The sequence below is a fragment of the Botrytis fragariae genome (genome assembly GCF_013461495.1).
Source record: "Botrytis fragariae strain BVB16 chromosome Unknown tig00000012, whole genome shotgun sequence".
NCBI classification, from domain to species: domain Eukaryota; kingdom Fungi; phylum Ascomycota; class Leotiomycetes; order Helotiales; family Sclerotiniaceae; genus Botrytis; species Botrytis fragariae.
In genome coordinates this window covers 2,072,589-2,087,241 of record NW_023500989.1, presented here as the reverse complement: position 1 = coordinate 2,087,241, position 14,653 = coordinate 2,072,589, and the positions used below count along the sequence as shown (strand labels likewise).

Below are 14,653 nucleotides of genomic sequence, written 5' to 3'. Positions count from 1 at the left end.
CATCTCACCCCGCAGGCAGCTGCTGTAATTAACTTATATCACATCATATTATATCACACAGATTCTATCCTACCATACCCTATCCATTTCTCAATTACCATCACACCATTTCCCGTACCACTTCATCCACCTCATTACCCATGAGTCATGACAGTTCCGGTCTGATTCACAGATCTTCGGATATCGAATCATCCAGATTGTTTCTCTCTTTAAAGAAAAAATACAATTTCTGTATTGTATAATGGGTATATGTAAGTAATATAAACAAGTATTTCCCGTTGAGAAATAAAGAAACACCTTTTATAACCCCCATTTCTCCCCTCTTTTCCGTCTCCCTTCAAATCTCTATCATCCATGAATCACCAATTATGCACCCCCAGCCAAATCCTGCTCCATATCCCATCCCATCAAGCAATACCCGCAACGTTAACGCCTTGAATGCAAAACCTTATATCCCCAGCTCCAACCCAAAGCACTTTATGTGTATACCATATTCCAACATTCCACTCTGCTCTCTGAACTTCCCCTATCTTCTCTCATATAACGACGGGCCCTTTCGTTCTTATTATTATATATATGATATGCATTCTACTTATGCCACCCTCACTCCCTACCACATCATCAAGCTAGACTTTGAATAACGTAGAATAGCAGAAAAGCTTGTTCATTCAACACTTGACTCTTACTCGCCAACGTAACATTATGGTCATTGAACTTAAACCACTGGTTTCCGACTCGGGAGTAGGATACGTAGTGACCTATTGTCGAATTTCTTATTAGCCAACTCTTCAACACCGTCTCAAATGAAAGATTGGGAGGGGAAATGTAGTGCTTGCTCACCAGTTTCCAAATTGCCAACATGGACCACAACACTCTGCAAATCATAAGTACATGATCTGGCCAGCTCAAAATTATTCTTCGTGTCTACACCACGAGCACGATTGGTGTAAGGAAGCATATGTAATTGAAGTGGAAAGGTAACAGTGGTATCGATCTTTGAGGCCAGACCTCTGGGGTCTTGTTTGAAGCGCTATTCTCGTGTTAATTTTGTGTTGATTGTTGTAGATCAGTGATAAGAGAGAGATATTTACCTTAAGTTGAATACACAATACGTTGGGTAGGCTTTTGATACTGAGTTGCTTCTTTGCCTCTGAAGTATCACATTGATTACATGAATACTCGCAACGTTCAGGTCGAATATACTCTTCGTCTAGACAACGTTGAAGACTTATCGTGCCAGTGGCTGCCTTTAGCTTGCTCTTTTTCTGAATAACATCAAGACCTAAACTTAGATCTAGGAATGACTCAACCGATGTATTCACGTCTCCGCAATTCTGACATGTGATAGTGCTTTGAAGCTTCCCATAAAATGTCTGGTGGACAATGCATTTGCAGCCTTGATCCATTTTTGATCGCTTAGGATTTGGGCTGCTATCTTCTGGATCGCTTGCTCGTGATCCACCGTTGATTTCGTGCAACTCCTCGGTAAGAAACTGGAAGAACTCATGAGCGTCTTGCTCTTTGTTACTTGCCAACTCTTCGTATGCTTTTCTCTTCGAAAGCCAGAAGCTAGCAAGTATATTTGAAGCTGAATATCCTGTTGTAATTTCTTGCGAATAGAAATCTTGGAACATGTCATCCATAGCGCAACTCATACAATTTTTTTGTTCGCATTCGCTTGCTTGGTGACCGTCTCCGAGGTAAAAGTTTCGAAGCAGAGGATTATGAACGAAAGATTGGAGAATAACATTCATATAACAGGTGGCTCCCATATTGTAGATACCCCTAACACCACTTGCTCTACAAGGAGCTGACATTGTATTTGTGGATATAAATCTTGGGTCCTCTTTTGTGGCGTCTGTGAAAAGTTCGTCATGTTTTCGCTTTCGACCTAAAGTGAAAAGCAAAATCAGCATATTGCGTGAAAAGACATATTAACGCCGCTGGCAAAGCTAGATAATAAATGATATGATGCAAAATAGAACGGAGATATTTGGGTATTTGTGATGCAGACACCGTGGAGCTGTAGCTAGTGCCAAAGAACTCCTAATCGAAGCTTACCACAACGAAACTCGATGATAGTATGAAACTCATGTTTGACTTACTAGAAAAAGACCCAGTTCCAATTTTGCGCACTCTCAATTCCTCTAGTGTAGGATCCCATACAAAATCACTGCACATTTGGCAAAACAAAGCTCCCGTCCTTGATTCAACATCTGAGTATTTCACTAATTAGCGAGGTCTTGAACATCGACATTGCAAACCAACATACAGAATCTATGCGAAGTCTCCTGGCCATGCTTTACATGATCCTGAGCCGTAGCTGTTCGTTCACATTGCAAACAGAGGTAATTTGGCGTCAGAGAAGTGAGGGGCGGGCCTTTCGGCGTCTTAGACGTCTGAGGTACAATTGGTGTATTATCTAGAACCACTCTCAAACAATTCTTATAATATGTAATTGTGTTTCTCATACGTTCATCATGAGCCGGATTCAATAGTTGTTGAATATGCTCTATGATGCTATATTAGCAATTGATGAGAAGGCTGAGAATACGACACGAATGGATTGAGAGACATACGACAGCCATATTTAGGAACTCCAGGTTGTGGCGATTTAATCTTTATAAACCGAGGGGAAGCCGGAGTTACTGGTCTAGATGTCGACATTTTTATATGTGCAGATCTCCTGCAATTGCGACAAAATCGTAAATTCGTTGATGGATTTTTGATTTCTGAACATTTATAAATGAATTAATGTGAAGCTTAAATGGTAAGCCTTGCGGAAAATCGGCCGGGCGGTGAGACACTAAGTGGCAATATATTGAAAGGCTATTTTCGGGGACTGGGGTTATGGTCCCCTATATGAATATCTTGTACTCGAATAGGTATTAGATAGGTATGTCGTGTTACAATGTACTCAGGTATTCTCAAACGGTCTCTTCTTCTAGCTACACACAATACTAGATAACATGAGAGGACCCAGGAGGCAAAAAGTAAGTATATCTTCCCAATTCTATACATCCATTTCCTCAGCTAAATAGGTAACTTGGCTAGAAAAGGTATATTTGCCCTTGTCTATTGTACTTTGTATGAAGCCACAACGTAAAGCCATGGAATACATACAGAACCAAATTAAAAAATGCAGCTATTATAAATAATATCTATCGACTTCCTTTCTATTAGATTCTGGTACAAGTGTATCGAATGCCATCAAGTCATCTCATCTACCCGAGTCCTTTGCTCAAGGTTATTAACACCAAGTCATGCTTATCAAACAGCCATCAATGAACCGAGGCTTATCGGCATTGCATCATTCCCAGAGTCATCTACTCCGACATCAAAGAATGAACCTTTATCTACATTTATGATATCCCTTAAGAATACGATCAAGAAAATGGCAACACAACTAGTGTCACTGCCGGAAGTGGAGCGATTGAGTCCTACTGTCATTCGGATCCTTGGTGGAAATCCGGGAAAGGTGAGGAGTTTGAACGAAAGAGCTGGATTGTGCAATGTCAGCTGATATCGAATAGTTTACATTGCAAGGTTAATACAATAGTATGAGGTAGAGAGTTTGATTGTTCTGACGAGGTTTTAGGGACGAATACATATCTTGTTGGAAAAGGAAGAAATCGATTGCTGATTGATACGGGCGACGGGAAGGAAAGTTGGATCCAGAATTTGAAAGAGACTTTAGAGAAAGAACAAGCTACGGTTACGTCTTGTATTCTCACACACTGGTGGGAATTTGTTCACTTTAAAGACCATATCTACAGTCGCTAATTCAAAAATTTAGGCATCCTGACCATGTGGGAGGAGTCGGCCACTTATTAGAATACTCGCCGAAAACTGTCATTCACAAGAACAGTCCAGACAAGGGACAAACAGATATTAAGGATGGCCAGATCTTCGCAACAGAGGGTGCAACTCTCCGTGCAGTTCATTCCCCAGGCCATACACACGATCACATGGCACTGGTACTGGAAGAAGAGAATGTCATGTTCACCGGGGATAACGTGTTGGGGCATGGAACCGCAGTGTTTGAGGACTTGGTGACTTACTTGAACAGTCTTGAAAGAATGAGAGGACTTTTTAGCGGTAAAGCATATCCAGGACACGGTGCAGTATTAGAAGATGGACCCAGCAGAATTGGAGAGTACATCCGGCACCGAAAAGAAAGAGAGTCCCAGGTTATCCAAGTGCTGAAGTCCGCAAAGAACAAGCCCGGAGTTACTGTTGCCATTGATGAGGAAACGGATGAGTGGACCTCAATGGAGATCGTGAAGATAATATATAAGGATGTACCAGGGAACCTTCATATACCAGCGAATGGTGGCATTGTTCAGATTCTAAATAAGTTGCACTCGGATGACAGAGTGGCCAAGGAGCAAGATAGATGGAAGTTGAAGGCACGAGCCGCTCTTTGAAATGTATTTGATTCTTTTGTAATGGGGAATAGATACCCTTTAGTTATGAATACACTATTTCTCACCATCTGACTTTCTCCACGTCCAATGTTCGCATTCAAAATTAGCGAAGCAAAAGAACTCGTTACTCAACCCCTTCGCGTGCACCGGAAGGAAAGTCGTGGTTGCAATACCTTGTCTGTTTTATGTGAGCTAAATTGCCACCAGCAAAAGAAAGGATACTACTCACGGTCGATAAAGCTTATTCACAATATCTCCTACCCGTTCACCTGTACAAACGATAAGCTTCGATGGCGGAGCCTCTTCTTGTCCCCACGACATCAACGATTCGTTTTGACCCCATGATTTTGACAGCCATCGAACAGTTAGAGATGCTAGAGAAGTCAGTGTCATATCTTAAGTATTATAACCAGAAGCTGAGTGACTGTGTACCTTTTGTTTGACACTCCTCGCTCAAAAATGGCGGGTCACAAATAACACGATCGGCACATCCTTTCAAATGCGCTACAGGGCCATCATTAGCAATGATTCCACCCCCATCATCGACAGGTACTTTGAAACTCACAAGGAAGTTTTAACGGATTATTGAAATCATAAAAGTTGAACTCCGGAAACACGCCGAACCTCTCATCAAACTCCAATAAATGAAGCGTCGGCCTCTCGTCCGCCGCCCACCCTGCCTTCCAGATATTAACTTCATGATCACACGTTTTCCTCTACTACAAACTTAACTTACAACAATGTTTTTCAACTGTATGAACACACTTGGAGCCGATACAACAGCAATAACCGTATCAGAAACAGCACCTCTCAGGAGTTCCTGGGCGAGGATTGTGGCTGTCTCATTGGAATACTATCACTTATAAGCATCCAAAACTCCTGAATCAGATCCAAGAGAACTGACCCAAAATTGCGATTCATTCCAATCCTCGGCGAAAGCATCCATAGTCAAAGGCACGCCATCAGCCTGATCTTCAGCCCGCTGCTTCAAGTCTTCAAATTTCTGTTGATGCGCATCTCGGTCTTTGTAAAACTCTTTCAAGGCATCAAGCGCGGAGCCCGACAAAACGCTATTTTATAACATTAGTGAATTTTCGAGTGTTCTTCAGTCGCAGTGAGCTCACGGCATATCATCATCTTCTGTATTCTCCATGGCTGATACTTGAAATTATTTTCAAGAAACGTGATGGTGGAAAATTGTGGACGGGGTTTGGAGGGGTAAAAATGTGGGGCTGGAGTGAGATCTTGAATTTTACTCAAATAAGTTGATGAAAAATTATTGATATGCGAAATTTGTGAAGTCTAGAAAAGGGGGTGCTCTTATGTCGTCTAATTTTCAAACAAGATTATAATCCTTGACGGTGGTTTAGAATTGGGATATCACACACAAGAAAAGTTCTCAAATATTCTAGGCATATGTACAATTCGCATGCTATTATGAATACATTCCATATCCAGAATCAGCCTTCTACTGGTCATCAAGGACATGCAAATATTTCTTCTCTTCCCTCTTCTCGCGTTCTGTTGATGGTGGCAGGTCATAGAATGCTGCACTTCGATATCCCAACTATTTAAAATTAGCATTGCTGGCTCGAAACTTTGGTAGAAGATTATGCATACCAGATAATGGAAAGTAAGACTACTGAGCTCTGCTGGCTCAATTCCAAGGTCTTGGAATGTTTTTGCGGAAGGATCGATCTTTTGATCAATGAATTCTCGCTCAATTTCATCAGCAGAGATGACAGGCCACCAGAGAGCTTTGTTCAAAACCCCGGCGACTGGCTTAAGGATTTTCTTTGGTAAATTGATGTGTCGACGATGGTTATTGATTTCTTTATCTACCAAAGCAGCGATTTCTGCTGTTGAGTAATTCTTGGGGCCATAAAGCTCATATGTTTGCGATGCAGTACTATCATCTTGAAGCATTTTTTCAAGTGCTTGGCCTACGTCGGGTGCCTGAAGAGATTGTTAGTAGGAAGTCATGCAATTAAAGAATTTAAAACATACGTGAACTGGCCAGTAGCGCTCTTGCATGTGGTTGGATGTAAGGACGTTGGTGAATCCAGCAAGCTTGTGAAGAAGACGATCCTCGAAACCAAACAATGGAGCAGGTCTCACAATTGTAGTTTCTGGGAATATACTGCGTACAACTTCCTCACCTCTTGCCTAATAAATATGCTTGTCAGTCGTATGAACCAATGTTTGAAAGAATTGGGCTATATACCTTGGTTCTATAGAACTCGGAGGGTGAATTAGGGTCTGCGTTGTAGGAAGAGACATGGATGAATCTATCCACGTCGTATTTGGCAACAGCATCGGCAATTCGCTCCGCTCCTTCAACATGTACATCCTCGAGATCGAAGTTCCTGATACTAATGAGTATTTTTCTCTAGATGGTCTTCTTTGGAGCATACTTAGTGGGATAGTTGCGTCCAACAAGATTGTAGACAACATCCGAGTGCCTAACACTCTCCTCCAAAGATTGTGTGTTTCTCAAATCGTATTCCTACCCGAAGTAAGTCAAGGTGACCCAAATACTGTCCGCAGGTTTTCTGCCATACCATGAAAATGACTCTACCCAAATCACCGGAAACCTTCAAATGTCGTTTGGCCATTTCCTCCCGGAAAGGGACAATAACTGTACATCCTTGTCTTGCTAAACCACTCTCACATCAGCCCAAGTTTCTTGCATTATAAACAAATATTCGCGTACCGAGTCTATTCACAATATAACGTCCGAGGAATCCAGTCGCACCGAAAACGGTTGCGGTATGCCCTATAGTATCAAATTAGGCTTATGTTGATGGTGGATTTGCTATTTTGGGAGCAGATATACCTCCGAGAGATGATCTGTAGTACTACACATTAGCAAGAAGATCTTTGGAAGTTCAGAGCCAATCTCAGAGTGCTTACCTGCCACCCTGGGTACGAATAATGGGCTTTCCGGTCCTTGTGATAGTGACATCAGATAACTTCCTGCTCAAAGGTACATTTTCAATTCCTCTTTTCGATCGTACAGCAGTCCGCAGACTGTTAAGAGTCGATGGACTGCAGGATTTCTGCATTTTTGCGACTGGGGTACAAATCAATTGAATCGCAGACGCAAAGGCAGTTGGCAGGGTTCAATTTGACTTGATGTTGAAGTTGTAGATTGACCTCGCGGGAGTCCAGCCGTGGAGTACACTAGTCTACATAAGGTTAGGCCCGACCTTGCGCAGCTCTCTCGTTGCCTCGCCTTAATATCAAAACCCCAACCAAACAGCTTCAATTTCTAACATTTACAAACACAAAAAGATACCCAAAGAATCCGACTTTTATTTATTTTGAACGGCGTATAAGTGGATACAGGGCATCCGGATAAAACCAATTATAATTCAATCCACCTCTCATTCAATCATCATGAATGTCGACACAATCCCCGACTTTCTCGGAGAGCAACGTGATGCTGCGCCAGCAGACCTTCAACACCTTTTCTTATCCTTCGAAGATCTCTGGGAAAAGAAGCTGTGGCATCAACTGACAGATACCCTCGTTGAGTTTTTCAATCACAAAGAAAGCGCTTCCCAACGATTACCAATATATAAGACATTCATCCTCACATTCGCCGATAAGATCAATCAGTTGAAGCTTGTTACTCTTGCTTTAAGCGCTGCTTCACAGTGTAAAGGTAATAAGACACTATCGAAGAGACCAAAACAACTGCTGACTCAATACTAGATGGTTCAGAGCGCCTGTCATTCCTAGAGGCAGTAGCAAAGAAAGTCGATAATCCCAATTCCCAAGATGCATACGTCTACGCAACAGTGGCTGTAGCCACCGTCAAATTAGAATTACAAGATCAGGATGGGGCAAGAAAAGATTTGGATAAGTCAGAGAAGATATTAGATGGGTTTGACTCTGTGGAGACGATCGTACATGCTGCATTCTACCGGGTTAATGCAGAGTACTATCAATCCAAATTGGAGTTCGCATCATATTACAAAAACGCTCTGCTATACCTAGCTTGTATCGACCTTAACGACCTCACCCCATCTGAGCGCAAAAGTCGAGCCTACGATCTGAGCATCGCAGCTCTTGTATCCGATACTATCTATAACTTTGGTGAACTTCTTCTTCACCCCATCCTCGATACCCTCGTTAAGGACGACGCCTGGCTCCGAGATCTTCTTTTCGCTTTCAACCGTGGTGACCTTGCTGCCTACGATGTTCTCTCCGGTCACATCTCCTCTAACCCCCTACTCGCACAACACCGCGATGGACTCAAACAAAAGATTTACCTCGCTGCCCTCACCGAAGCCGTTTTCCGCCGCCCTCCTCATGACCGTGCCATGACCTTCCGCACGATCTCCGAAGAAACTAAAGTTCGCCCGGACGAAATTGAGCATTTAATTATGAAGGCTTTGAGTTTAGGGTTGTTACGAGGAAGCATCGATCAAGTTGATGAAATCGCGCGTATTAACTGGGTACAGCCTAAGGTGTTGGACATGGGTCAAATCGAGGGTATGCGTACACGACTAGAGGAATGGGATTCCAGTGTCAACTCACTGGGCAACTGGATCGAGTCCAAGGGTCAGGACGTGTGGGCAGCATGAGGCTCAGCATCATAATCGTGAATGAAAAGGCAAGAATGGCGTCTTAGGCTTCACATCGGACTGTAAAATAGATATTCCCTCTCTTGCATGCATGCCTGGGGTTAGTTGTATTTGCATCGCGAAAGAATGAAATGACATATGAGAACAATACCCTTCTGTTTTATAACTGCATGTTTACTGATGGCTATGCGTGGCTGCATCCATTCTATCTAGAAGTTGTGCAATCAACAAGCAACCTTATTTCTTTTCCGCTCCATTGGCTACTTCCACTTCCACTTTCCCTTCTGCCCCATTCGCAACCTTATCCAAACTCTCCATCTCTTCCTCCTCCGCTCTGGGCTTTCCCCAAAGCAACATCCCACCCACAACCCACGCGGGCCACCAAACACACCAAACCACAACCTGTGTCGTCATACCTCCAACATCCCATCCGAACGCCGCTTCAACCAAAACATCTCCCACATCCAAACCCCAATATTTCGCACCAGCAAGCAATACAGTTGAAGGCGCAAGAACACCTAACAAAATAACAAGTATAGAAGCGATAATGGGTCTATGACCCAGTGGACGAATGTATGACAAGGGGGAAGATAGGATACCGATGAGGATTGAGAGGGAGAAATTGAGGGTAGCGAGGGAAGAGAGGTACATGCCTAGGAGAAGGAGAGAGAAGGATTGGATGAGGGATAGTTGGTGGGGGGTAGGGGTTGTGCAATAGGGGGAATGAAGAAGGATGGAAAGGGCTAGGGGAAGGAAGGTGTTGAGGATTAGGAAGATGAAAAAGACTACGGGGAGATTCTGAATTGTATGTTAGCTTTGATTTTCTTTTTCGGTTTGTATTTGGAGAGAGACATACGACTTTAGAAGTATGGTTGAAAATATAAAGGGGAACAAGCCCCAAGAACTGACATCCGGCTACAACAGCGAGAGGAAGTGCAAGCTTGCGTTCGCGCGTTTGAAGATCCTTTTGTGGGATAAGGGCTTTTGAACCGCCGGCTTCTACAATCACCAATGGAGCTTTCTCCTTCTCTCCTTTTTCCGTCGACAACACAGATTCTGTCTTGGTGGGACTGGGCCAACCACTTTTCACCCATAGGAAGATAGCCATAATAGTGAAGTTTGTAGCCACTAACATGGCACTTGGAAGATATGTACCAATACTCACGAAGCGATTAGCTTGCATAAGTAAATAGAAGAAGAAACTTTGATGGAGATGTTCCAATAAATTATTCAAACTTCGAAAAGTACTTTCGATTACTCTCCCCATGGCCATTTCGTCTTGCCAGCCGTTTCCAAATGGTTGAAGTGTGATCGCATCCACATGATATGGAATGAAACTACTATGAGGCCCAGAAGCATGACCTAATCCTTGATTTATCATACCACGTAACATAGTCTTGAGTCGATCTTGGTAGCTATCGCTGTGCTGCCACATTTTCTGGAGTGAGACTCTAATGCCCATTTGACCGCTAGCAATTGAGACTACGGTATTGAAGAGATCGAGATTGGGAAGTTGTCCGTTGATTCCATCGTAGACAATATGAATCGATTCAAAGCGGTGATCAAAAGGATAGTCGATGACAACAGCTCCTTGAAGAGCTCCGCTTTTGACGGGCAATGAATCGATAGCGGGCGACTCGTGTGTATCGTGATAGGCATCAACCCAAGCCTGAGGACCAGCTTTACTATCTGCTGTAATCAGGAATATGATATCCTTGGACCACAAAGACCACCGATTGAAATATCTCGCCAGAGTGAGAACCAAAGCAACACCACTGCGATTCAACTCCCCGTCAATGTTTCTCCAAGCCCCTACCAACACAATTGCTTCCGTGGCATCACCTCGTGGTGCGTGTAAGATCGCATACACATTCTCTCCTCTGTAAACTTCACCCGCGGATTTGTATTCATACTTTTGTCTCGCAACCTTGAGTCCTGTAGCCTTGAAGAATTCCTCGAGCTTATCATTCACTCTGCATAGCAAAGTCAGCTATATTCTCCAACTTCTTCCACAACTTCGCACATACTCAACATTACTGCTCTCCCCCAAAGCATCAACCTCCCTCTTGTATCCACGAAAAATGTTCTGATCACTTCCCGCAAAATATGTATGGACCTGGCCTGGCAACAGTGCATTCTCCGAAACATAAGTATTCCTCGAATAATCGTTTAATGGCAGAAGTAACAGCCATGCAACACCAATGGCTATGCAAAGAAAGGATAGATATGGTGGTAATTTTCGAACCGGCGCATGTCGCAAGATGGTAGATGCTTTTATCGTTAGAACAATTGGTCACAATGAACCGGAACACTTACATAGTAGCCCCATGGCTAGAAGAAGTCCTCACAAAATCAGGAGCGTTGGTTTTGCTCACATTGGGAGCTTGAAGCTTGGGTGGGTTGTCAGCCTCGTCAGAATGCCCGGAATTGAGGCGAGGTTCCGAAGACGCGAGATCAGGAGCCTACGCGACAGATCTTGGATTTCCCATACTTGTATGTTCACAATAGCATAAGACAATTAAGTTACTTTTATTTCATTAAAGTTCACAAAAATCATGTACCAAATGAATAAATGTACCTACAACGTGGCGGACGTCAAATAGCTTCATCTAGTTATATAGTTGTCATTAAAAAGCTTACAATTATAAATTTATCCATACTTCCTTAAGCTACCAGCGGTTGTTCTACCACTGATGTTAAAGTAGAAACCGAAGCCGTGTGTCATATGCCATTTCCACCATTTTTACTTCATAGCATGATCGCTCCCAGAATATCCGAACTCCGTATCATGCGTAGTCTTTGTACAGAGAGAAGGGAAATCATTGACTGGTAAGTACAATGTTCTAAGGTCCCAATCGCTGTGCTTGGCCAGGAAATCCTAGCGCAATATTTGTTTCCGGTGAGATAATAGGATTGTTGGTAGTAGGTAATAGTCCATATCTCCCAAAGGTTTTTTGGTCAACCGAAACGTAATGCGGTAATCGTCCCAAGAGATTCATTTTGCCCTCAATCCATCTAAGTATCTTCTCTGGTGGAGCTAAGAATTTGAGATAGCCCAGGCCCCCTATAAAAGTTAGCTAGTGGACCGAATCATAAGATAGAAGAGCACTTACATCCGTAACCAAACACAAGCCCGCAAAGATGCCCAAGGAAGCTAGTATGTGGTACCAAGAATGATATGAATAGTGTAAGGATAATTGGTGTAGTCCATGTTGGAATGTGTACTGTTCCCAATACAAAATTTGGGTTTGTTTTGTATGTCTTGATCGCTTCCATTGCAAGTAGAGTAAAAACCCAAATGCTAGGTTCTTTGTTAGCAAGACTCTCTGAGCTGAAGAGGAAGGATATTTTTCTCACCTGGCACCCATCACTCCTGTGTTCATGTGGAAGATTCCCCTTTCCACGAATGTATATATTAATGCAGGAATCGTCGACAGAGCTACAATATCCATTAGCTCTAGTTCTCTCGCATCCATTGCATCGAGGGATACCTACGGCCCATGAATAATGCCAACGTAGTCAATGTCCCATATTCCGCCTCAAATCTCTCCAACAATGGGGTTAGAGCAATGGTGCTCATTATCATATGTAGGAACCCCATATGTATCAATGGGAAGGTATTTGTGCGATACACTATAGTGATAACGCTATGTTAGCTTTACGTTCCATGGGAATCATTTGCGTGCTGTATAGAGATGGTAAATTTACTTGACTGTAACCCAATCTCATTCGGGTACAAGCCACCCCATTTCTGGAGGTCCCAAGCTGGCTGCAGACTGACGAGCCATAATATGAATATAATTGCTATTATACATCTCGTGAATAAAGGCAAGCGGAGGATATATGATCGTAGACGAGTTGCGCCAAATTGGGGTAAAGTAATCGCCATCGTGGATGTTGCGGGATTCCGGTTGCGTCGCCTTTGGGAAGATTTTATGGCAAGTTTTGAATATTCAACGACTTAGGTATCACTTCTTGAAGGCTTGAAAGGGTCTTGCAGCATCGTTCGAAAATCGATGCGCTGAGTGTTATGTTGAGCAATCCAGCATCTTTCGAAATTGTCTTGTACTTTTCGCTAACCTTACCGCGAGGCTGAGCTTCCACGCGCCTTGTCAAAGCATGGACTTTTACTTGTTTGAACAACCAAAGGACTGAATGCTTCTTACACAGTAAACACTAAAAGAAGCATGTTACTTTTTTCACACAAGTTTCATAGGAGATTTTCTCACATCTTGAGCACTATATTAGGCTTAAAATGTTCCTTTCGAGGATGTAGGGGAGAGACAAGGCTGATAGAATTTCATACAAACAGGCGAACGGATTTCCATTAGAAAGAGCCGACTTTGAAGAAGTCTTCAAATATGATGAATGAACCTAGAAGTGGTAGTAATCTTGCTGGGTTGATTTGGGTGGTTCTTTAGTACTGCGCTAGCTCAAGTATGCCGGAATTTAAAGTCAATTCTGATGGTCAAATGTTCATCGTGAGGTGTATTTGTTCCCCGGTGAGTTGTGGACGCTCATACATTGAACTCACCAGGAGTATTGTCCGTTTGTTCTCGGTAACCCCCCCGAGTCGTTCGGGATATGCGTTAGTTGTTGATTGAGTATTGTTCTAGTAGACTGTACAAAATACAAGGCTTGATCTCTGTGTCTATATATATATGTACCCCTTCTTCGTACTCGCCAGTTGAAACAAGACCATCCGTCACTATAGATGCTTTAATTAATACGCTTAAATAGTCATTAGCCCAATGACTTCATTCTTCGTAGATTCTTCCAAGAACTATAGCATCCAAAAATAAAAATTACATTAATCGATGCCTCTTCGTGTTAATGAACATTTGATTGCCTCAAAATATCAATAACCAAATCCAGGACTCCTAAGGGTTACAGCGCATGAGTCTTGAAAATGTTCGTGTCGAGCCAGGCTCCCAGAGAATCTACATTTCATAGTATAGCAACAGTCCACCCTACAATACCCAGTAGTATTGTTGAAGTACGCACTGCAGAACATGATCGTTGCGGTCAACTATATTCTCTCACACCACTCCCTACTACACATCTTCAACATAATTAGCGGACCTCATCGAGAAGCTCAAACAGTAGCTAGAATTGCTAACCACAAACTCATCTGACATCTACCTCAGTTAAGCAAAGGATACTCTCTACATACACAACAACACAATCTCCCGGAATCCAGACCAGGGTTCAATGGAAGCGGAAAAGGATCAAATTGCATGGATTTACGAGATAAATAGGAAGCTAAGCTATTGAGTGGAATCCGAACACTATAACGGAGCAGATCCAGATGAATCCATATTGGCTGCAAGGCGTAGCGCGCGATTTTACCTTGTCGGTCAGGCGTTACTGAAGATACTCGTCGTCGTCGTCGTTGGAACTGGTTTACATATTACAGCTACGTATTCACATTCATCACACACAATACATACTTAGTTCTAATGCGAGTCAAAAGATTGAAGAGACTACTACTTAAACAATGCGCTCTCGTCCTTGAAACCCTATTTCTCCATAATTTAATTGCTAGCACATGTGCATGATTTCCATAAATCAGAGCTGCCCTACAAGAAGTGAGGCATCATTTCATCTAGGCCATCATTAGATCCAGCACTGGAA

At 42.8% G+C, this 14,653-nt stretch overlaps 6 protein-coding genes across 6 annotated transcripts; 2 read left to right on the top strand and 4 right to left on the bottom strand.

The window, feature by feature from the left end:
- Positions 1 to 621: 621 nt before the first annotated feature.
- Bfra_002869 (putative ubiquitin carboxyl-terminal hydrolase protein) lies at positions 622 to 2,667 on the bottom strand (the record flags this gene model as incomplete). Its single annotated transcript, XM_037333282.1, has 6 exons — positions 622 to 758; positions 841 to 1,030; positions 1,092 to 1,891; positions 2,106 to 2,216; positions 2,273 to 2,512; positions 2,580 to 2,667. 6 exons carry the CDS (start codon positions 2,665 to 2,667, stop codon positions 622 to 624), a joined length of 1,566 nt encoding a protein of 521 aa, XP_037195410.1.
- Positions 2,668 to 3,204: 537 nt separating this feature from the next.
- On the top strand, positions 3,205 to 4,427 carry Bfra_002868 (putative metallo-beta-lactamase superfamily protein; the record flags this gene model as incomplete). Its single annotated transcript, XM_037333281.1, has 4 exons — positions 3,205 to 3,214; positions 3,279 to 3,507; positions 3,570 to 3,740; positions 3,797 to 4,427. 4 exons carry the CDS (start codon positions 3,205 to 3,207, stop codon positions 4,425 to 4,427), a joined length of 1,041 nt encoding a protein of 346 aa, XP_037195409.1.
- Positions 4,428 to 4,481: 54 nt separating this feature from the next.
- On the bottom strand, positions 4,482 to 5,580 carry Bfra_002867 (putative n-6 adenine-specific dna methyltransferase 2 protein; the record flags this gene model as incomplete). Its single annotated transcript, XM_037333280.1, has 7 exons — positions 4,482 to 4,605; positions 4,657 to 4,801; positions 4,860 to 4,931; positions 4,993 to 5,107; positions 5,164 to 5,280; positions 5,332 to 5,497; positions 5,552 to 5,580. The coding sequence occupies 7 exons, from the start codon at positions 5,578 to 5,580 to the stop codon at positions 4,482 to 4,484; spliced, it is 768 nt and encodes a 255-aa protein (XP_037195408.1).
- Positions 5,581 to 5,881: 301 nt separating this feature from the next.
- On the bottom strand, positions 5,882 to 7,492 carry Bfra_002866 (putative nadh-ubiquinone oxidoreductase 39 kda protein; the record flags this gene model as incomplete). The annotated part of the gene is made up of 9 exons (XM_037333279.1): positions 5,882 to 5,994; positions 6,048 to 6,383; positions 6,435 to 6,593; positions 6,652 to 6,793; positions 6,842 to 6,933; positions 6,989 to 7,083; positions 7,141 to 7,203; positions 7,264 to 7,277; positions 7,341 to 7,492. The coding sequence occupies 9 exons, from the start codon at positions 7,490 to 7,492 to the stop codon at positions 5,896 to 5,898; spliced, it is 1,152 nt and encodes a 383-aa protein (XP_037195407.1). The 3' UTR covers positions 5,882 to 5,895.
- Positions 7,493 to 7,826: 334 nt separating this feature from the next.
- Positions 7,827 to 9,019, top strand: Bfra_002865 (putative proteasome regulatory particle subunit protein; the record flags this gene model as incomplete). Its single annotated transcript, XM_037333278.1, has 2 exons — positions 7,827 to 8,094; positions 8,145 to 9,019. 2 exons carry the CDS (start codon positions 7,827 to 7,829, stop codon positions 9,017 to 9,019), a joined length of 1,143 nt encoding a protein of 380 aa, XP_037195406.1.
- A 237-nt stretch (positions 9,020 to 9,256) lies between these two features.
- On the bottom strand, positions 9,257 to 12,908 carry Bfra_002864 (putative rhomboid protein 2 protein; the record flags this gene model as incomplete). Its single annotated transcript, XM_037333277.1, has 7 exons — positions 9,257 to 9,817; positions 9,876 to 10,992; positions 11,047 to 11,290; positions 12,133 to 12,320; positions 12,377 to 12,458; positions 12,515 to 12,652; positions 12,728 to 12,908. 7 exons carry the CDS (start codon positions 12,906 to 12,908, stop codon positions 9,257 to 9,259), a joined length of 2,511 nt encoding a protein of 836 aa, XP_037195405.1.
- Positions 12,909 to 14,653: the final 1,745 nt, after the last annotated feature.